Source organism: Corvus hawaiiensis, chromosome 19 (assembly GCF_020740725.1).
Source record: "Corvus hawaiiensis isolate bCorHaw1 chromosome 19, bCorHaw1.pri.cur, whole genome shotgun sequence".
Taxonomy (NCBI): Eukaryota; Metazoa; Chordata; class Aves; order Passeriformes; family Corvidae; genus Corvus; species Corvus hawaiiensis.
In genome coordinates this window covers 11,984,956-12,005,986 of record NC_063231.1, presented here as the reverse complement: position 1 = coordinate 12,005,986, position 21,031 = coordinate 11,984,956, and the positions used below count along the sequence as shown (strand labels likewise).

The following is a 21,031-nucleotide window of genomic DNA, read 5'->3' as shown; positions in this document are numbered from 1 at the left end:
TGACAGAGCCTGGAGCAGGTCTGGCCGTGCTCAGCAGGGTGTCATTGTCACCGCGTGTGACTCCGAGTCAGGAGAGCCGGGATGAGACCCACGGGCCCCAGGGGTGGCTGCTCGGGGCTGCCGGGCTCCGGCGGTGCCCTGACCCTCAGTCTGGATTGGGATCTGTTTGCAGGCTGGCACAATCTCGGGTGGCACAGGGCAGCGGTGAGGGGACGCAGCAGACCCAGCCCAAATGTGGAGATGAGCGCTGCTCCCTGTGGGGTGTGGGGCAGGGTGGGATGAGCCTGGGCAGCTGCTGGAGCCCTGCGTGCCCCTCGTGTGTGCCCCAGGCTCTGCTGGGCACAGAGCCCAGGACAGCCTCAGCCCAGGGCCCAACCTCTCCGGCCAGAACTGTCCCCACCCGTGGCCAGGGCCATGCTGGATCAGGCCCTCTCCCCAAATGGCACCTAGAGCAGGGTCTGAGGTGCCGAGCTTTGCTGGGGAAGTAGACGGGGGAAGAAAATCCCTCTGGAGGGAGCATGGGAGCTGCAGCTGACGCTGCATCACTTCCCATTTCTTTTGCATGAGGAAAAGCCTTAGGTACCGCTCCGTACCTGGGCCCCAGGTCAAAAATAACCTCCTTCCTTCCTGAGCGGGACAGAAAGGCAGCAGGAGGCAGCTCAGGCTGTCAGCGTCCCTCGCCGCCAATTCCCTCTCGCTGCGCTGGTGCCAAGTCCCGCATCCCCTTCCCCAGCCCCGCCCGAGCCGCCCCGCGGGCAGGAAGGCTCCGGGAAGCAGCAGCAGCAATGAAAACATCCTCGTTTCCCCCGGCCCGCGTTCATTCACGGGCGCTCCCATTCATCAGAGACACGGACACGCGGCCCGGCCCCGCGGGCACCCCCGGCCAACCCCGCGGGCAGGTGGGCACGGATCTCCCACTTGCTCCCGGATATTTTCACTCCTCCCCTCCCAGCTGGTCACTGCGGGCCCCGAGCCTTCACCATTCCCTAATTTTCCCTAGAACTGGACTCTGTCCCCCTGCACAGAGAAGGGAGAGGCCAGAGAGCTCCCTCGGACAGTGTCTAAATGTCCAAGTGTCCATAGCACACACCCAGCACCCGCTCACGGCCACCAAGGGATCCCAACCCAGAAATCCATTTCACTAAAGCGTCCTGCTGGGACCCTTTAGCCTCACCCTACCCCTTCCCCTCCTGCCTTTTCCATCTCTGCCACAGCAGCAGCATTAACCCTCTCCTGCCATGGGGCCACATTTCCTTGTGTCAGCCCCTGGAAGGGGGAGGAGAGGGTTGGTTCCCAGTGTTTTCTGATGTCATTGAACACCGAAACACAGCTGACAGAAACCCTCAGAACAGCCCAGGGAACTGCCAAATCCCCCCAGATGACATCAGCTCCTGGCCACAGAGAGAGGAAGAGCCAGGTATGACCCTGCTCACACAAAGCCTTCAGTCAGAAGACTGAAAAAAAAAAGGGAAGAACCAAACTGAAGCAGAGAAAGAACCTCTTGTGTGGCAGGCCAGGGACAAAGCAGCTCTTTGTCCCTGCAAATGCTGTGCTCTGGGATTTACAGGTATTTTAGAGCCCTGCCTGGTCACTTCTGTGCATGGATGGGGTGCAGAGAGGTCTTGAAGCAGTCAGGATTTTCCTCACATGGAAAAACTCTGTCTCCTGAAATGATCTCCTGATACTCCAGGGCTGGAGCCCCTCTGCTCTGAAGCCAGCCTGGGAGATCTGGGGGTGCTCACCTGGAGAGGAGAAGGCTCCAGGGAGAGCTCAGAGCCCCTCACAGGGCCTAAAGGAGCTCCAGGAGAGCTGGAGAGGGACTGGGGACAAGGGATGGAGGGACAGGACACAGGGAATGGTTTCCCAGTGTCAGAGGGCAGGGCTGCATGGGATACTGGGAAGGAATTGTTCTCTGGGAGGGTGGGCAGGCCCTGGCACAGGGTGCCCAGAGCAGCTGGGGCTGCCCCTGGATCCCTGGCAGTGCCCAAGGCCAGGCTGGACACTGGGGCTGGGAGCAGCCTGGGACAGTGGGAGGTGTCCCTGCCCATGGCAGGGGTGGCACTGGATGGGCTTTGGGATCCCTCCCAACCCAAACCATCCTGGGATTCAATGAAACAGAAAAAGCTCACCTGAAGCGCTAAATCCAGAGGGGGTTCCCAGCCTGGAGAGGACCTTGCTGCCCAGGCAGGGGCTGTCCTGCCATGGGAGCACCCACAGCTCTCTTTGCTCTGGAGATCCCGCTGCCACTTGAACCCGTGCCGGCACTGGCAGCTCCTCGCCGAGGTCACACCGCTGCGACACCAACACGGGGCTGGCTCCTCCTGGTGCTCACACTCCGGCCCGTCAGAGCCCCTCACAGCCCTTCGGTTGCCACTAGCCCCCCCAGGGCTGTCAGGGTGGTGGTGCCGGGGTGAAGGTGGCAGTGTCAGGGTAGCGGTGGCAGTGCTGGGGTGAAGGTGGCAGTGTCAGGGTAGCGGTGGCAGTGTCAGGGCGGCGGTGCCGGGGGAGCAGTGCCAGGGTAGCGGTGGCAGTGTCAGGGCGGCGGTGCCGGGGTGGCAGCGAGCGGAGCCGGCGCTGTTTCTCCTCCCCATCCTGCGCTGACGTTTGGTTCCTATTTCGGCCACTGCCCCGCACCCTCCCCGGCCAGGGGAGCTCGGACAGCTCCGTCCCGCCCTGGCTGCTATTCAGGGATGCTTTGCTTTCCCCCGCTTTAATTCCCGTCATTCTGTGGCTGCTGTAATGACGAAGCTCACAGGCAGCCGCGGGTCCGGAGGTGTTTGGCCAAAGCAAACGGAGCTGTCCGAGCTCCTCTCCCGTCCTGCAGGGAAAGCTCCCCTGGCAGGCGGCCAAGCCCAGCCCTAGGTGATTTCCTTACAGTTTGTGAGGGAACAGGTCACAAACCAAACACTGCTTTGATGCTGCAGCTCTATTTTCTACCCTGGCCTCCAGCCCAGATCTATTTTTACTCCAGCTCCAGCAAATATAGAAGATGAGGGGAGCTGGGCACAGGGAAAGCCAAGGTGACAGCCAGAACTGAAGTTGCCTTTTTCGTTTCTCTAAACTGAGTCACCTCCAACCCTTCTTTTTTTTCTTTTTTCTTTTCTTTTTTTTTTTTTTTTTTTGTATTGAAAAAATCAAAATAAGGAGATAAAAGATAATAAAAATAAACCATGGAGTGTTCAGGTCTGGGCAGCGTCTCAGGATGTCCTGTGAGGGTGGAAAATACCATTTATTTGATAAAGACCGTGCAGGTTCTACCTGCAGGTTAATCCCAGGTCACCCACCTGTGAACAGGAGACTTGGGAGCACCTGAAGGAAAAAATCCCAGTGCTGTGGTGGGCGCTGGAATTGTCTCATGCCAGTGACTTGCTGAGCCTTTTCTGCTCCCAGGTCAGCTCCTCTGCAGAGATTTGGAGCCTCCTCCCGTGCCTCCCACCCACCCAGGAACTCCTTGACCCAATACTGCTCCTGTACTGGAAATAAATCAACTTTTAATATTTTACAATTACTTTAAAAGTTCTCTGCACAGTATTTTACAGATCAGCACGGGCTTTACACAGATTTGCTGAGGCTACACAAATGTACACAACTGACCCCAAAGAACCCTGGAATTATTTCCAGAAAGCATCAGAGGTCAAAACCTTCGCCAGGATTATGAGTCCCTGCAGTTTGTGCTTGGTTTTCTCTATGGGACGGAAATTCTCTTGTCCAGGATTTCTGTAGGGCCAACTGAACCCAGAGGGATTGATGTCCTGGCAGGAATTTAGCCAAGGATATCAAATCCCAAAGAGCAACGTTTGACAGGATAAGGTGCTATTTCAAAGGCCTGAACAAAAATAACCACCTGCCAAATTCCAGCCCCACTGGGGACAGTGCTAAGAGCTCGCCAGGTCCTGTTTGCTGTTTTCTGGAAGATCAAGGGACTCCCTGGACTGACCCCACTGTGGCTGAGCCCTGCAGCCTCCGGACACATCCAGGGAACACAGAACCTTGGGATCAAGCTGCTTTGAGCCTGCAGCAGGCAATTAGCTCTTGTGCTGTCAGCACTGGTACCATCCCCAAAAAACCCAGAAACAGCCTGAGGCTTTTCCAGTCTTATTTCTTTGCTCATGGGGTCAGACTACCCCTAAATATCCTCAAATATTGCACCTTTCTGTACCTACAGCCTTGCAGGGAGAGGGAAGAGGTTGGAATGTTTGTGAGGAGGAGGATCTCAAATCCTGTTGTCACCTGCAGGTGTCACTCGGTGGGTTTGGCGCTGGGTCCTTCCCCAGCAGATGTGTCCCTGCAGGTGGGCTGGAGGCAACCCTAGTGCTTTCCCCAGTGCTTCCCTCCCTGCTGGGAGTCCAGCACGGCTCCTGATGGATTTCCAGCAGCTACTGAGGGTTCAGCCCTGGGCTGGCTCACAGTGCTGGGAGCAGGACGCAAGCCCAGGGGCTGGACAGGGAGGACAGCTCGGTGCTGGAATCCTGCAGGGATGAGGAATTCCTCTTCCGGATGTACAGGAAATACACGAATCCATCACCAGCTGTCCTTGCCCTGGGATGGCCTATTGCACTCCACGCTGCAGGGTCCCTGCTCTGCTCTGCTTCCCTGCAGGACACCCAACCTCCAGGATGGAAGGGAAGCCTTGAGAGACCTGTTCCCATCCCAAAAAAACTGTCCTGAGCACCCTTGACCGGTACAGGTGAAATACCACCAGGACACGGTGAAATACCATCAGGACATGGGTTGGGTGACCTGCAACTCCCATGTGCTGACAGATGCCTGACCCCACTGAGCCAAGGACATTCCTTTTCCCAAATATCCCCCCAGGAGCTCACCCTTCCCCCCTGGTCCCACCTGCGCCGTTTTCTGGCAGCGAATACCCCTGTCCTTGCCCTGCCCTCCCCACACAGGCACTGGCATCTGCTGATCCACAGGGGGATATCCAGGAACCACCTTCCCCCCTTGCTGAGGAACCCCGAGAGACACCAGAGCACAACGATCCCATTTCCCACTGAGCCTGGAGCAGGAGCAGCTCAGCCACCACACGGACACCGCAGTGACTCCCCAGCTGCAGGAGGTCTTGGACAAGCAGGGCTGGGCATCCTTTTCCTTCTCCTGAGCCTGGATTGGTGTGGGATGGAGTCTGGTCTGAAAGGACACGGCTCCCCTACGGCAGGGCCCCACTGAAGGTGGCAATGGGCAAACACAGCAGGGAGTGGAACTCGGAGTCCTGGGCAGGCCCAGGGGACCCTCGCAGGGCCAGGGGGTCGCTGTCCCTGGGCTTGTAGCACACGGAGATCTCACACCTGTAGGGGGACACAAGGAAACAACCCCTGAGGGAGCTGTGGGCTGAGAGCCCTCAGGGGCAGCGGGAATGGAGCTGCAAACGCAGCGGGGATGGGAATGGGGCTGCAGGCACAGCGGGGATGGGAATGGGGCTGCGAACCCAGAGGGGATGGGAATGGGGCTGCGAACCCAGAGGGGATGGGAATGGGGCTGCAGGCACAGCGGGGATGGGAATGGGGCTGCGAACGCAGCAGGGATGGGAATGGGGCTGCAGGCACAGCGGGGATGGGAATGGGGCTGCGAACGCAGCAGGGATGGGAATGGGGCTGCAGGCACAGCGGGGATGGGAATGGGGCTGCGAACGCAGCAGGGATGGGAATGGGGCTGCGAACCCAGCAGGGATGGGAATGGGGCTGCAAACCCAGCAGGGATGGGAATGGGGCTGCAAACCCAGCGGGAATCAGCCCAGTCTTTAACAGGAATGGAGGCTGAGCACTGAGTTCAGGACTTTCAGCTGGCTCAGACTGGGACCTCGAGCAGCATCACCCACCTGGGGCATTTGCAGAAATTCACCAGGGAAAATGAGAACTTCTGCATCCCCCAAGTTTCGGGAAGAGGGAAGGAGCTCCTTTAGCATTTCATGAACTCCACCAACCCCCTAAGTTTCACAACAAACAAGTTGACCACTTCTCTTTGGGGTTACTAAAGATATAAGACGCCAAATATTTTTCTGTTGGAGGCAGCATCACTTTGCAGAGTTCTGCTCAATCTGAGGGTGGAATTACAATGGTTGTACATTTTTTAAATCTGTGAGTTTGATCTCCTGTACTCATGGAAACTCTGTCACCTGGGGAGCCAGGTTGGTGCCCTGGGGACACCACAGATGGGTGAACAGTCCAATGAACAATTCCTGCTTTAGCCCAGACTCTCCCATCAGGATTGTGAGTTCCCTCTGCAATGGGGATACCAAAGGAGGGGACAGCCCAAAGGGGGTTTAGAAGGTGAAGGCTCTGCTCATGCACCCAGAGCTCTTCCAACACCTCCTTTATCTCCCACAACCTCTGGCTCACGACTGCTCCTGCTAGAAGAGGAGTCTTTGGGGATGAGGAGTTGTCATAGGTTAGCAAGCATAGTCCCGGAAGGGACGTCCTTGCTAAGGGGTGCTTACAGTTTCCTCTGGGAACTGATAGAGCCTATCAGCGGCCAGTTTGAATATGGACAATTCTCTAAGCCACTTAAAGTTGTGATCACCTCTGTGATCCACATTTAAGAATAGGCAAACTCCCCCTCCAAGCTCTCTCTCGTTTCCGGCGCTGGCACAGGTGGCTGCGGGCCCCGTGTGGGGCCCAGCAGGCCCGGCCAGGCCCTGCTTGGGCCAGGCTGGGCCGGGTCACGGCCATCCTGAAGCCATGGACCTGTTCCACCTGTGGAACCCCCCCCACTGCCTTGCCGTGGGCAGCCGGAGCGGCTCGGCTCTCCCCCCTCTCCACTGCGATAAGAAAAATTCAACATTCCAGCTGCAAAGCTGCAAGGCCGAGGTGAGATTAACCCTTTTTATTGCTGTGAAGAGCTGAAAACCTGAGGGAAGAGAGAGAGGAGATGCTTAAAGCTGAAATTCTGTTGTGAAGCTATGATATATCAGAGTATCCTGTGGTAATTTCATGAAGATACGGGGGGTGGAGTGTTCAACTCGTAAGCAAAAGCACCCGCGCTGAGATAGGCAGATGCTGACGCAGCTGTAATTTCATGAGAAGTTTGGACAGGGAGAGATAAACCAGATGAGGACTTTTGCTCCAAATGGGAAAGGAGAAAACCTCAGTTCCTAGAGATGCTCCCAGAGATAGTCCTGAAGATGAAGATGATGAAGACCCTTTGCTCCCAGGGAAGGAGAAGGGCCTCTGTTTTTGTTCCTGAACGGCTCAACCTTAAAATTGTACCCCAAAAAACTTCAAGAGTGGACCCTCGAAAGCAGTTGCGGGAAAAGCTGCAAGTCGGGGGAAAGGACTCACACGCAGGCAGAGAGACTCCTCTTCCTAAATGGACTGAACAATATTTGGAAGTGGGCGGCTGTCTCGTTGTGATAATGTTTTCATAGCATGAGCAAGAAGAGACTTCTCTTTCTAAATGGACTGAACAAGGTTATTATGGAAGTGGTAAACAGACTGAACATCTTAAGGGTTGTCTTTGAACATTGTCAGTGGGAGAAGGGAGGAAGGTGGGGGGAGGAGGAGAGTTCTGAAGGTGGTATAATATTTTTTTCTTCTTTTAGGTCTGTTAATAAACGTCTTTATATTCTTTCAAGTTTGGTGCCTGTTTTGCATTTCTCCTAATTCTTATCTCACAGCAGATAAACAGTAATGAGTATTTTGGACCAAACCACTACAGGAGTGGACAGGGGATCACCCTTCAGACTGTGGGACTTCCTGAAGGTAAACTCCTGCTGGGATCTGAGCAGGAGCACCCACCCCAGCTGAGCTCGGGGCACAGAGCCCCCCTGGGGCAGGACCCCATTCCCAGCCACGGCTCAGGGACAGGTCAGGATGCACCACTCCAGCAGCTCTGGCCGCAGTTCCCACCTGGTTACGCTCTGCAGGATCTTCTGCTCATCCTGGTCCAGGCACACGGCGAAGGACGACTGGACCCCGATGATCTGCGCCTTGTCCACTTTGATCTGGGACACGCTGATCTGCTGAGAGGAAAGGCTGGAGTGAGGGAGCTGCTGCCTCAGCGCATTCCCGGGGCTGGGCAGGGGAGCTGGGGGCAGGACTGGGGCCAGCAGCAAAGGGATGCCCCAAGGAGCTGCTCTGTCCAGCCCTGCTCCCCTCCCAGCTGGGCCAGGCCAACCTTGTCCCCCCAAATATAAAAGATCCAGGACTGGAGTTACCTGATTGAAACTTTTCTTGGATTTGGAGTTCTGCCTCTTGACCACCTCGGTCATGGTTAGGTTGAGACATTCTGTCTTCGAGGCTGCAGCAGAAGGAAACTGCCATGAGCTGGGGCTCTGCAGGGAACGCAAGGGGTCCCTGCGCCTCTCAGAGCATCCCAGAACTGGGGCTCCAGCAGGATCCCACTGCTGGGGGGATGCAGTGCAGTCCAAATTCCCTCCCCTCGTGCTCAATGCATGGAAAGCACTGGGGACACAGAGAAACGTCCTCTGGGATTCCAGCTGCTTTCCAAACACGGCAGGAGAGGAGATTTAACCACCTTGGGCTGCAAACAGGGGAAAACCATTGCCCATCATCGTGAGGAAAGCCTGGCTGTCCCAGCGTGGCCTCTCCTGAGCCCACCTGGAGACGCCTCCTCACGCCTGGAATTGCAGTGACATCCTGTGGTCAAACGGGAGAACCAACGGAGCCAAGCCCGGGGATCAGATTCCTCTTGGAAGGAAGGACATTCATGGCGAGGTTTCTCCCCAGAGAGGAGCTGATGCAAACCCTGAACCGGAGCAGGAACACCCAACTCAACATTTAGAGGGGGTGAGAAACCAATTCCTGATGCTTTTCTCTCAGGACCAGCTCCATGGACGGGCAGGGACAGGAGGGAGCTCCATGGAGCATGCAGGGACGCCTCCTGCGGGGTACACCACCATTCCCCTGATCATCCTGCTGACAAACACCTGCCAGGCACACGAGGAAAAAGGAACCAAACCCCCTCAGTCTCCTCAGAACCGGATGTGCCTGGTGGCCAAAGCAGCAGCTCTTACACGAGAACGAACCAAATACACACAGGGACCAAGAGCCTTGGAGCTTTTCAGAGGCTCAAAGCTTGATTAATTGGAAACCTGGTTAGGAAAAAGGCTCCTGAGGCCAAGGCAGGTGGCTGGAAGCTGTGTCTGAGCTGCAGGAAGGGAACCAAGCTGGAGCAGCAGCTCAGGAAGGGGCTGCTGCCATCCTGCTCGGCTGCAGGACAGGCACCTGGCCCTTGGTCCTGCTTCATTTAGCAACAGCTTCACCTGTTGCTCCTCCTTGCTAAATAAGGGTTGCTCTGGAAAGCATCCCTCTCCAGTGACCATCCCGGTGTTTGGGCCATCCCAGACCCATCCCTAGTGGATGTTTTTCCAGCTGGAAGCTTTAGGACAGTGGGACACGACACGTCCTTTGTCCCTGATGTGGTCCTAAGGACAGCCAAGGACTGCAGAACAGCCCAGGGGACATCAGGCACCTCCCACGTGCCTCCTGCACTCACACCTCCCTCACTTGCTCCAGCCAGAATTCCACACTGTTCCCATGCTCCACCAGTGCCTCCCCCCTTCCCCGGGCACAACCCCCAGGACCCCGGTACCCACCGAGCTCCTCGTGCTTCCTGCAGGCCTTGCTGAGGTTGACGGACGTGCAGACCTTCTCCACGTCATTCCAGTGGCTCCTGCCGCTGGCAGCCGTCTGCAGGGAGCAGCCAGAGCCCAGGGGAGAGAAGCACAGAACCATTCAAGCTTGGGAAAGACCTTTAAGGTCAAGTCTAACCCTAAATCTAACCCTGCCAAGTCCTTAAACACCGCATCTACATCTTTTAAGCACCCCCAGGAATGGTGACTCCACCACTGCCCTGGACAGCGGTGCCAGGGCTGGAAAACCCTTTTGGTGAATATTCTCTAATATCCAACCTAACCTTGCTGTGGTGCAGCTCGAGGCCGTTCCCTCTCCTCCTGTCCCTGTTCCCTGGGCTGCTCCTGGTGCTCCAGCCCCTTCTCCTTCCCTGGACACGCTCCAGCCCATCAGTGTCCTCCTTGCCATGAATGTCCCAGAGCTGTCCCCAGCACTGGAGGCGCCCCAGCAGTGCCAGCACACACCTTGCTGTACGCAATCTGTAGTGTCAGTGGGATTGCTTCCCTGTCTCCATCTATTCCCAGCCTTTTGCTGCCTGGACCTGCAGGGAACAAGGAGCAAATGTCACACAGGGCCTTTTTATCCCCAGCCTTCCCTGGCTGCTGGTACAGCAGTGCACCCAGGACCTGCAGAAAGGGGGGAAGGGGTTTGCTGAGCACAGCTGCGGCGAAAAAAGGAAAAAAAAAAAAAGATAAAAGGTGGCTTAAAAGCTGCAGAAAGCAAAGAATCCAGAGTGGAATTACAACACAAAACCAGTCTGCAGAACTGAGAGTGGCTCTGGCTGAGCCGGTGCAGAGGGGTCAGAGCTCCAGGAAAACACAGAGCAACCACGAGGCCACAGTGCTCTCCCTGCTCCTGTTTGTTCAGGCAGACTTCTGCCCACGTTAAATTAGCCCTGGAACACCGGGCCTGGCACTTCCTAACTGGTTTCTTCCCCCCCAGATAATTTTTTATTGTGAAATGGTGCCAGAGGAGCCAAGGGGAAAACATTGGAGTCAGCACTGGCAGCTTCATGAGCTGGAGGGAAGAGCTCTTTGCCCGAGCCTGATTTTGGGGGAGTGGGGTGGGGACACTTCACACGGGGGTGTTTTGTGGGCTCTGTTTAGAAGGACAAGGCGAGCTCACACCAAAGCTGAAGAACGTGCTCGGGTGCAGTAGTGGGGGTTGGCCATGAGGTGTCTGTGTGAGCCGCACTTCAGAGCATCCTGCCCCGGGTACCCACGAGGAACTGCAGCCAGATGTTCCTGCCACTGCTTCTGCTCTCTGAATATCACTAATGTTATAAATTTGTAATGTAAAAGTACATAAGCTGCACGCAGAGGGCTCCAAGAACACACACAAACCTGGCTTTGCCCAGCAGACTGAAGAAATGGAATGAGGGGTTTTATAAATGACACTTTTGGACAAAGCACAAAGAGAAAGCAGCAAAAAGGAAGGATAAAGAGCTGCATTTGGCAGGTGCTGATGAGAGGAAGGAAACAGGCTTGAAGGTGTTTCATTGTAAATCCATTCTAGAGTTAAGAGCAGTGCAATCAATCAGGCATTGCCATGGCTTTGCTCCGAAGGGAATACAGAACTGGGATGTTTCGCTCCCAAACCAGTGAGGAGCTGCCTGGATCCTCGCTCAGCCTGGCCCAGACCCCTCCTGCAGTCCAGGCTCTGCCAGCCCCTCCTTCCCTTCCCTTCCCTTCCCTTCCCTTCCCTTCCCTTCCCTTCCCTTCCCTTCCCTTCCCTGCCCTGCCCTGCCCTGCCCTCCCCTCCCCTCCCAGCTGCGGTTTCAGACCCTGAGCAGGTCAGGGGGTGCAGAAGCAGCTACAGACCTGAGGCCTTGATGGCCCTGGTGGCTGCTGAGTGCCCCAGCTCCAGGGAGTGGATGAAGACCTCGGTCCTCTTCTCTCCCCCAATGAAGGTGAGCTGCCAGGGGGACAAGAGGGGGGACATTTGGGGGTGAGGGGCCCAGCCATGCCAGGCAGCCTTCATCCCTCTCACTCCCTCCCACAGGACATGGGTCAGTTTGGGAAAATCCTTCCATGTTTTCAAAGCACCTTTCAGCAGCTGCTTGGGGTGGCACCTGCCAGATTGTTTGAACAGGCCCCCAAAACAACCCAAACCCCTCATGTTCACTTACAACTCCACAGCCCACCGGAAAAAACCCCACAGTAAGCCAACAGCAGGGTCTGGGAATTGCTTTGGGAGCACAAATCCCTGGAAGAGCAGCAGCTCTGCTCACCAAGTCCTGCTGCAGCTGTCCTGAGCCACAGCCCCAAAGGAGGGGTTGCAGCCCCAAACTCAACCTTCCCCACCACATCTGCTCCAGGCTCACAGCGGGGTGTGGAAATCTCGCCCCATGGAGGGGCTCAGTTTGGGAAGCAGAGCTCTGGAGCGATCCCAGCAACATGAACAACCTGGCAGCACTGACAGGCACTGCCTTGTGCCACGGGGAAGGCTACTGGGCTGGAAAACGGCTCGTGGCACTTCACGGTCTGGGCAGCACCTGGATGCCCTCAGTCCCTGAGCCAGGAGCATCAGCCAGGGCACCACGGACAGCCAGGGGACGAGAGGGGACCGAGCTCTGCCTCAGCAGCACGTGGTGGCTGTGCCACACCCCCCGGGCTTCACAGGCAGCTCCTAACAGGTGGCACAGGCAGAGTCATCCCCCTTGTCCCTCGCCAGGCTGGGGCTGAGCCCTGTGCCCACCTCGGTCTGGTAGAGCTGCAGCAGCACGGGGCGCGTGGCGAAGCGGCAGTAGTACAGGATCATGTCTGCCAGGATGGGCAGCTGCTCCTGGGAGTCCTCCTGGGGCTCAGCCTCGGGCTTGGCACACTGTGGTGGCAGAACGGGTCAGAAACGTGACGGGGCAGGTGGCACCTCCAGCCACAACTGCCCACCCCACCCCACTGGGGATGGAAACCTCCTGCTGACCACCAGGAGCCCCATCGCCATCCTGTGTCCATGTAGCATGGCAGAAGGTTCTCCAAAGAGCTCCCCGGTTCCCTGGGGATGGGGCACACCCCGCCCTGCCCCTGGCACACACGCACCTGGCACAGGACGTCCATGGGCAGGTTCATCAGCCCCAAGACGTTGCGCTCGTACCAGGGGTCCAGCAGGCCGATGTAGTGGGAGATGTCGTTGGTGCTGCTCTCCATCCCAGCCAGGGAAGGGTCCTGAAACCAGACACTGGGGTCACCTCGGGGTCCACCTCAGCCTGCCCCACCTCACACAGCACCCCCGGGCCAAGCTAAGCCCCGGTGACACCGCAGGGAGGGGACACCCACCTGTGCCCGGGGCGAGGGGTCCCCCAGGGACGGCGAGGGGTGATGATGCATCTGTGGGGTCGATGGAGCCACGCAGCTCCTCTTCACGGGGACGTAGAAAAACTGCAGCCTGAAGTACCGTGTCAGGGAGGGGCAGGAGCTCTCCTTGAGCCTGCGGAGGTGCAGAGGCTGAGCAGAGCATCCCGGCGGGGCGAGGCACCCGCGGCCAGCCCGCCCCGGCTCACCTGAGGTCGCTGTAGGCGCGGGCCACCTTGCCCGAGATGCGGTCGGAGCCGAACACCACGACGCGGAGCGTGGCCACCTTGGCCTCCTCGTCGTAGCTGAGGAAGGGGCGGCGGGGCAGCCCGAGGGGCCGGGGGGCGAGCGGGGCGGGCCCGCTCTGGCCCGGGCCGTGCTGCGGCAGCGAGAGCGCGCGGCGGGAGCGCGCGGGGACGCGCGGCTGCGCCGGGGACGCGCACAGGCTCTCGGCGCGCCGCAGCGGCAGCGGCAGCGACAGCGAGCACGGCCCCGGGCAGTGCCGCAGCTCCCGCCGCAGCACCAGCTGGCTCTTGCTCTTGAACAGTTTGTAGAGCCTGTTGGTCAGCGACTGCCGGCACCTGGGGGCCTTGTCCGCCTTCGGCTCCGTCCTGCCCGCCGTGTCCAGGGAGCTCTCATCGCTGTCCTCGGCGTAGCCGCTGTCCATGCAGTCCTTCAGGCTGGACACGAACGACTTCAGGGACTTCCTGGAGACCACGGTCAGCTCCGAGATGGAGTCCTTGGATGAAGTGAAGAGGGACACCCGCGAGGGCCTGGAGCCCTCCTCGGACAGCACCGAGTACACAGAGTCACTGGAGATGGCACAGAGCGGGGCCAGCAGCGAGTCCTGCTCGGGGGAGCCGCCGTCGGTCTCCACATCCTCCACATCCTCCTCCTCATCCTCATCCTCCTCCTCATTCTCCGAGGCCAGGGGCTCAGCAGTGCTGCACTCCTTGCTGAGGACATCGTTGAGGATGTCTAAAAGCAACCAGAGGGAGAAGGTGTCTCCAGCAGAGCCACTGCAAACGTGGTGACCCCAGACCCCACCACCACTCCTTGTGGCCAAAGCTCTCCTCCCTCCTGGTGTCAAACAAGGAGCTGGAAACCTCCTCCCCAATGTTTTTAGGTTTCCACAAAAGGCTCAGGTGCAGTGCAAAGCAAGGTGTGTTTCTCTCCCCGAGGTTCTGGTTGGGTTCTCCAAAGGCAAACTCCAGCTGGGCTTTTGCTTCCTTCCCCCCCAGCTTTCACCACACCCGCACGTCTGATCCAGGTTTAACTAGAGGGCAGGAGCAAAGCCAAGCCTATGGCTGATCAAACCCCAAACTGAGCCACCCTGGCTTCCTTTTAGGGCTGGAATTCACTGCAAAGCCTGAGCCAGAGCTCTGCTCCTGCTTGCTGGGGCCAGCAGGGAACGAACACAGAGCCCACCCAGGAGCAGACAAGGTTCTTCCAGGAATGGGGAAGAGGGAGACACCAGCTCAGCACAAGGGGAACCTTCTACTTCTCCAAAACTCCTGGGCCCAGCCGAGAGCTCAGCAGAGGCCCCCGACTCACCGAAGTTGTCCTGGTCCCAGCTGTAGGTGTAGCAGCGAGCGGGGGGGATGGGGATGGGGTGGAGCTTGCGGGGCTGGGCCTCGCCTGGGGAGAGAGGAGGGACAGGAGTTGGTTTGCAGTCCCCCTGTGCCACCCCTGCCAGCTCTCCTGGCCTGGGAGGTGCCACCCACCCCCTGCGTGTTTTGGGCAGCCCAGGCCATGCTGAGCTCCGATGGGGCTGTCCTTAGCCCCAAACACGTGCGGTTGGGCGGAGGGGACACTTCACACCTTTAGGAGCCACCAGATGCCACAGCTACCATCTGATCTAACGCTCTCATCTCACCCTAAGTTGTTCAAAGGCTGGACAATTCGCTTTGTTGCTGTTTTACTGAAACCCTTTGTAGCTCACGGTGTGGTTACTGACCAGGACCTGGGGCGGTGCTTTTTTATTGCAGCTGTTGCCCTTGGCTGAGACTGCAAAACCGCTCTCCACTGCTGCTGCTGCGGGGCTGAGCTGGCAGCAAACCCTGGGGAAGGGAAGGATGGGGGGATCCTCACCTGTGATGGCAGGAAAGGAGGCGGCCCCGGCGATGTCGCGCAGCACAGCCTGGAGCCGCTCCCGGGCCAGCGCGGGGTCACTGCTGGCGGCCGCCGCCTCCTGCGCATCGGCAGCGCTGGCGTAGAGCTCCAGGAGCTCCTCCAGGGGCTTGGACTGCGGAGCAGAGCCAGGGGGAGACATTCAGGGGGTCCCTCCGCTGAGGCAGCACACGGGCAGCATCACTAACGGGGTGACTCTCTCCCCTCCACTACCCCCATCCCCTTAAGCCCCCCCAGACTTTTCCAAAGAAAATCAAAATGTTGTTGAAAACACCCCAGGGGGTTCCTTCATTAGTTTTTGCCTCTGCCCCAAGTGTTTCTCTGGTCAAACAAACACTTTTGCTGATTTTCAAGTCTGGGGGCCCTTCCTCTCTCCTCTTCAGGATGGGAAAGGAGTGACGGGGTGAAAGGGGAGTGAGCCCCCTGCACACACTTCACCAAACACCTCAGATCTCAGATTTAACCTGAGAAGGGAAAGATGTTTATTTTTCCTCCCAGAAGCATTATCAAAACTCTTTTCCTTTGCCAAGCCAGCCCTGTTTTGGGTACAAAATCCAGCAACCAAGTACCCTGAACTGCTCCTGTGGCACCCCAGGGTGGGCACTGCCCCAGCCCACCTTGAGGAGGGGGTGCAGCCTGTCCAGGTCGCAGCGGGTGCCGAAGTTGGCCTGGTAGAGGTGCTCGAGGAGCAGCACCAGCGTGGAGTGCTGGGGGGGCTCGCTGGAGCTCAGCTTCTCGGCGATGGACAGGAACTCGCTCTGCACCTCCGAGCGGTTCAGCAGCAGCACCGTCCTGGGGACAGGGACACCAGTCAGGCCAGGACACCGAGCCCAGGCAGGGCTCCAGCCCAGCAGCCACTTGGCCTCACTGGACACGAGTGACACCGCAACATCTCCCTCCTGAGGGTGCAGCTCAGAGGAGGAGCTTTAAGGATGGCACAGGTCTGTTTCCCAGCCTCATTTCCCTATTTACAAATGAGGATGGCGGGGAAAGGTTCAGCCCTCGAGTGAGGTGCAAAGTCTGACTGCTCAGAGCTGCAAGACTTTCCCTCCTCGCTGCTCTGGGGCTGGGATGGACTCGCTCCTGGCTCCTGTCGGGGTGGTGGCTCCCAAATTCATGGATCACGGCATCTCCCAGCTGTTCTCCAACATGTGCTGAGATCAGCAGCTCCCTGGGGAGGAGACTTTGCCTTCCCCACATCTCAGCCCTGCAGGGTCACCGGCACAGGGAGCCCACAGACCCCATCCCAAGCCTCTGGAAATGCCCCAGCCGCTCTCCTCACCCTTCCCACAGCTCAGCCCGGCTTTCCAGCCCTCCTCCCCAGCCCCTGGGACATGCTGCAGCAGTGCCAGCCCGTGGGGATGCCACAGGGAGCCCCCAGCAATGCCCGTGGCCACACTTACACTGTGGAGCTCTGGTAGTTCTTCACAGGCAGCCCCTGCTCCGTCCTCACCAGCCTCTGGAAAGTGATCCCTGGGGAGAGAGCAGAGGAGTGAGGCTCAGAGTCCCCGAGGGCTGCTCGGCTCAGCAGCACTGAGCTGGCTCTGCCCCCAGGGCAGTCCTGAGCTGGCAGAGCCCTTGCCTGCAGTGGGAATGGCAGCACCAAGAGTCCTCCAAGAGTGGGGACAAGGCACAGCCACCCAGTGAGGGGGCCAGTCCAGGAGCGGGGGAGCTCGGGAGGGAAAGGGTAAAATCCCAGAGTGATGGGAAATCACGCACAGGATGGGACAGGAAAGCTGCTCCAGCCCCAGTTCCTCCTGCTCCACTGCTTGAGTGGGACGGGAATTCCATGGATGACATTTACCAGCTTCTCCCACTTGCTTTAGCCCCACACAGCCTGGATGTCACACAGGGCCGGCAGGGCACTGCCACCTCCCCTCCCGCAGGGCTGGGGCCCAGGCTGATCCAGCAGGAGGGAGGCTGCTGTGGGCAGCCATGCCCTGGATGCCTCGCTGGGACTGTCCCCAGGACACCAGCTGACATCAGATGGATCTGGGCTGGGTGGCAACAGCAGAGCCCTGTCACCCCAACCAGCAGGGCAGGGCCACAACTTGGGAAAACCTTACAGCATCAGCAGGATCCAGCCCCCTTATCCATGCAGGCAGCCACATCCCACCCAGCTCGGCACCCTCAGGGGGCCCAGCACCCATGGGGGCCCACCCCGACCCACAGAGTCAGGGCAGCAGTGACCCCTCCTGCAGAGGCACAGCCCCTGCGTGCAGATCAAAGCCTTGGCACTCCAGGCAAATATTGACAGCGGCTCATTCTCCCTCAACCTTTACCCTCATCCCAATAAAAAGCTTTGGCCTCAGCCCCCAGCAGGGCAGGGGGCTGTGCAGCAAGCCTAGAACAGCCTGGAAGGTCCTGGCAGCTGAGCAGCAGGGACACAGCCTCACTGGTTCTGGAGAGGGATTCCCAAACCCCGCAGCCAATGCCTCCCACACGGTGCCTTTGGCAGGAGGAGGAAATCCACTCTGCTGTGGGAGGGGAAAAGCTTTGGGACCAAAGCCCCCCCCTCACACAGCCTGGGGCACGGGGCATGGCACAAGAACGGGGTGCAGCAACCCCCAGCCAGCACTGGAGCTCTCCAGAGCGTGTGAAGCACAGCCCTGAGCAGGGGCACAACAACAAATGACCAGGAGGGAGCTGGGGAGCCCCACAAGTGTCCCCAAGTCTCCGTGGCCCTGCAGCTCTGAGCTGGACACAGCAGGAGCCCAGCCAGACGCTGTGTGGTGGCCGTGGCCATTTGTGCTGGGGGTGAAGCAGCCAGCCCAGAGCTCCCACTGCACAGGTGGGAGTGTTCCCATCTTTTTGTTCCTTTGAAAGCACCTTCCATCCCATCTCCAAGCTCTCATCTCCCAGGGATCGCTGCCCTGACAGAGACCCTGCATTTCACATCCTCCAGGGCTCCCCAAAGCAGCTTCCCAGCTTGAGGAGGTGGGGAACACCCCCAGCCTCAGCCACATCCCCCTCCCAGGCCTCCCAAGCCCTGCCCAGGATTAAACACGGGCTGCAATGTGCTCTGTGTGATAACAGCTCTTCAAAAGCCCCCAAAAGGCAGGGAGATTACGAAAAAGGGCTTTGAGAAATAATTGGAAGAGCTGCTCCATTGGGAACCACAGGACATCTGCAAGGAGTCCTTAATTAAGAGGAGCACTGGTGCTGCCCCTGGATGTGCCCAGAGCTGGGTCACAAGGAGCATCTGGGCTGGAAAGAACAACCCAGGGAGTCCCTCAGCCCCATGGAAATCTCCATGGAAGAGCAGGCTCAGAGGCTCCAGCCACCCTGATGCCCATGAATGGCCCCACTGTTGTCCCCCCACTGCACCACTGAGCACCTCAGACAAAGGCCAGGCTGGGGGAGCAGCCAGCACGTGCTCTGCTGGGGAAAAGACCCTCCAGGCTGAAAGCCAGCCAGGAAATCTTGACCCGGCTGGCTAATTGCCTCTGATCAGGCTGGGAGGGCCCGGGATGCTCCGTGCACTCAGGGCACCCACCAAACGCCATCCTGCCCTGCTCCTGCAGAGGAATCCGGTCTCACCCTGTGCTGGAGCACCCGGGAACACCATCCTGAGGGAGGATGGAGGGCAGGCTCCTGACCCCCTGGAAAAGCTGAGGTTTGGGATGGACACTGTACTCCCAGGATTCAGGAAGCAAGGGGAGAACAAGACTGGAGCAGCAGGGGGACAAACCCTGGGGCAGGGCTGGGTTTGGGGTTGGCAAACCCTGGGGCAGGGCTGGGTTTGGGTGCCTGCAGACCCCGGGGCAGGGCTGGGTTTGGGGTTGGCAAACCCTGGGGCAGGGCTGGGTTTGGGTGCCTGCAGACCCCAGGGCAGGGCTGGGTTTGGGGTTGGCAAACCCTGGGGCAGGGCTGGGTTTGGGTGCCTGCAGACCCCAGGGCAGGGCTGGGTTTGGGGTTGGCAAACCCTGGGGCAGGGCTGGGTTTGGGTGCCTGCAGACCCCGGGGCAGGGCCGGGTTTGGGTGCCTGCAGACCCCGGGGCAGGGCCGGGTTTGGGTGCCTGCAGACCCCAGGGCAGGGCTGGGTTTGGGTGCCTGCAGACCCCGGGGCAGGGCCGGGTTTGGGTGCCTGCAGACCCCAGGGCAGGGCCGGGTTTGGGTGCCTGCAGACCCCGGGGCAGGGCAGGGCCGCTCACCTGGTGCCTTCAGCTCGTTGCTGATGAAGGTGAGCAGCTCCCGGAAGGTGTCACAGTAGGGCACGGGCCAGGTCAGGAAGCTGTGGTAGACCCTGGCAGCTTTCAGGAGCAGCTCAGAGCCGGGTGGGAGGTGAGGAGCCTGCAGGGACAGGGACAGGAGGTCAGAGAGGAGCAAAGACCCCGAGTGCTGTGTGAGAACTGCAGGGCTTAGGCTGGAAGTGGCAGCAGGAGGAGCAAAGCAGAGGTCCCCCTGTGCCACCCCATCTCCTCCCACGGAAGGGCCACAGGATCCCCGCTGGGCACAGCTCCAAGGATCTCCTTCCCAACCTCGGCTCACGTGCCCAAGCCCAAGCAGAAATTCCTTTTTCAGCCCCACAAGCCGTCCGGATGAGTTGCACACAGCCTGCGCTTGTGCGGGATCTGGCAGCAATGATTTCCTCAGGATAACAACGCATTGTGCTGGTAATAATAATAATAATAAAAGTATTTCCTGGGAAGGCTCTGCTCCTTTCCATTCACGTTGCCCATGTATTTTGCCCAACTATAAAGGGCAATGAAAAAAATTCCCCTTCATTGTCCGTCTCCCTTTCTGATTAGCCCAGACTTAAAAAAATAGCTTCAAACCCCTGAAGTTCATTTTCTTTGTCTCTCAACTTGTGCAATGATCCTGATCCCTATGGGTTCCTACGGAATCTTTCTTTCTGGGATGAAGTGATGAAAGCAGACTGGGATGTTCCAGCCAAAGCCCCCCCGATTCTGGTTCTGCCCCAGGCTGGGATCGGTGCAGCAGCCTCAGCACTTACATAGAGCACGGCGGAGTAGAAAAGCAGGGCCAGGGGCGTCACCAGGTCGTAGTCACACCTCTCCTGCACCTGCGGGAACAGCCCGAGGGCACAGGGGTGAGCTGCCGGCCAGGAGCACCGCCCAAAATATCCCCGGAGGTGCCAGGAGACTCCAGCCCCCAGCCCCCCTCATCCCATCAACACGGCCGAGAGATTCCCTCATCTCCACGGGAAAGATTCCCTCACCTCCACGGGAAAACCGCCCCCAAAGCCCCCCTGACCCCCAGCGTGGGACAGGCAGAGCAGCACAACCTCCTGCTCTGTCTTCTCCCGGCTCTGGCCAAGCACCCAACCCTTTGATGCTCCTGATCCTTGAAATTCCATGGAAGTGGCTCAGAGCTGCAGGCAGCTGGGGAAGCTGGGCAGCACGGTGGAATCCAGGGGATGGAATCCCAGCCTTTATTCCAGGGAACAGCCAGCAGAACGCTCTCTCTGAGGGCTCAAGGAGACACTTGCAGATGATCTCCCCTTTGAGCTCAGCCCAAAGTGCAATAAAGCCTCACTTTACTAAACCCTCCTGTACCAAACCCCTCTCTGCACCCAGAGCAGTTCCAGCCAGTAAAAGAATATAAACATGAATAACCTCCACTGCTCTCAGCTCCACAGCCTCTTTCCCAAGAAATGGAAGCCAGAATTTGCCCTCTCGCATGAATCCCAGCACTGGGGATTTGGGAAACACACCCCCATTTCCTGCCACAGCAAGGGATTCCTCCAAGGCCCTCCTGGCTGCAGCCCAGGATGACCCTGCTTGACCAGTGATGCCTCGAGCTCCCCCGGCACACGATGGGACCGTGGCAGGTCCATCTGATTGTCCCTGCTCTGCTTTGTCCCCTCGCTGTGACCCCACTGCCACCTGCCAGGCTGCTGTGCAGTGCAGATCCTGCCCGTGGTCGCCAGCGTCCCAGCCCCGCAGGAAACCCGGCAGAGCCCCAGCGATGTTTCCACCAAAAACAACAGGAAATTTTCCATTTGCTCGGCTGTGGAGCCAGGAGAGGGCTGAGGAAGGCTGGAGGATCTGC

At 58.7% G+C, this 21,031-nt stretch overlaps 2 protein-coding genes across 10 annotated transcripts in view; both read right to left on the bottom strand.

The window, feature by feature from the left end:
• PIK3R6 (phosphoinositide-3-kinase regulatory subunit 6) overlaps positions 1 to 2,561 on the bottom strand; it is a 29,963-nt gene extending 27,402 nt beyond the window's left edge. Inside the window, exon 1 of the mRNA XM_048324006.1 lies at positions 2,130 to 2,561. The gene's annotated coding sequence lies outside the window, so the exon portion shown is untranslated. The remainder of the gene's footprint in view (positions 1 to 2,129) is intronic.
• A 910-nt stretch (positions 2,562 to 3,471) lies between these two features.
• The window catches only part of PIK3R5 (phosphoinositide-3-kinase regulatory subunit 5), a 50,156-nt gene continuing 32,596 nt past the window's right edge, over positions 3,472 to 21,031 (bottom strand). For 8 of the 9 annotated variants that reach the window (XM_048323904.1, XM_048323905.1, XM_048323910.1 and 5 more), the window contains 16 exons: positions 19,974 to 20,042; positions 19,171 to 19,309; positions 16,420 to 16,489; positions 15,634 to 15,808; positions 14,978 to 15,131; positions 14,441 to 14,524; positions 13,096 to 13,864; positions 12,872 to 13,022; positions 12,635 to 12,760; positions 12,294 to 12,419; positions 11,417 to 11,510; positions 10,061 to 10,137; positions 9,560 to 9,653; positions 8,159 to 8,241; positions 7,851 to 7,963; positions 3,472 to 5,294 (listed from right to left, as the gene is read on the bottom strand). In XM_048323904.1, the coding sequence (XP_048179861.1) occupies positions 5,156 to 5,294; positions 7,851 to 7,963; positions 8,159 to 8,241; positions 9,560 to 9,653; positions 10,061 to 10,137; positions 11,417 to 11,510; positions 12,294 to 12,419; positions 12,635 to 12,760; positions 12,872 to 13,022; positions 13,096 to 13,864; positions 14,441 to 14,524; positions 14,978 to 15,131; positions 15,634 to 15,808; positions 16,420 to 16,489; positions 19,171 to 19,309; positions 19,974 to 20,042 (2,463 nt within the window). In that variant the 3' untranslated portion in view covers positions 3,472 to 5,155. The remainder of the gene's footprint in view (positions 5,295 to 7,850; positions 7,964 to 8,158; positions 8,242 to 9,559; positions 9,654 to 10,060; positions 10,138 to 11,416; positions 11,511 to 12,293; positions 12,420 to 12,634; positions 12,761 to 12,871; positions 13,023 to 13,095; positions 13,865 to 14,440; positions 14,525 to 14,977; positions 15,132 to 15,633; positions 15,809 to 16,419; positions 16,490 to 19,170; positions 19,310 to 19,973; positions 20,043 to 21,031) is intronic. The other variant, XM_048323913.1, reaches the window with a different exon arrangement.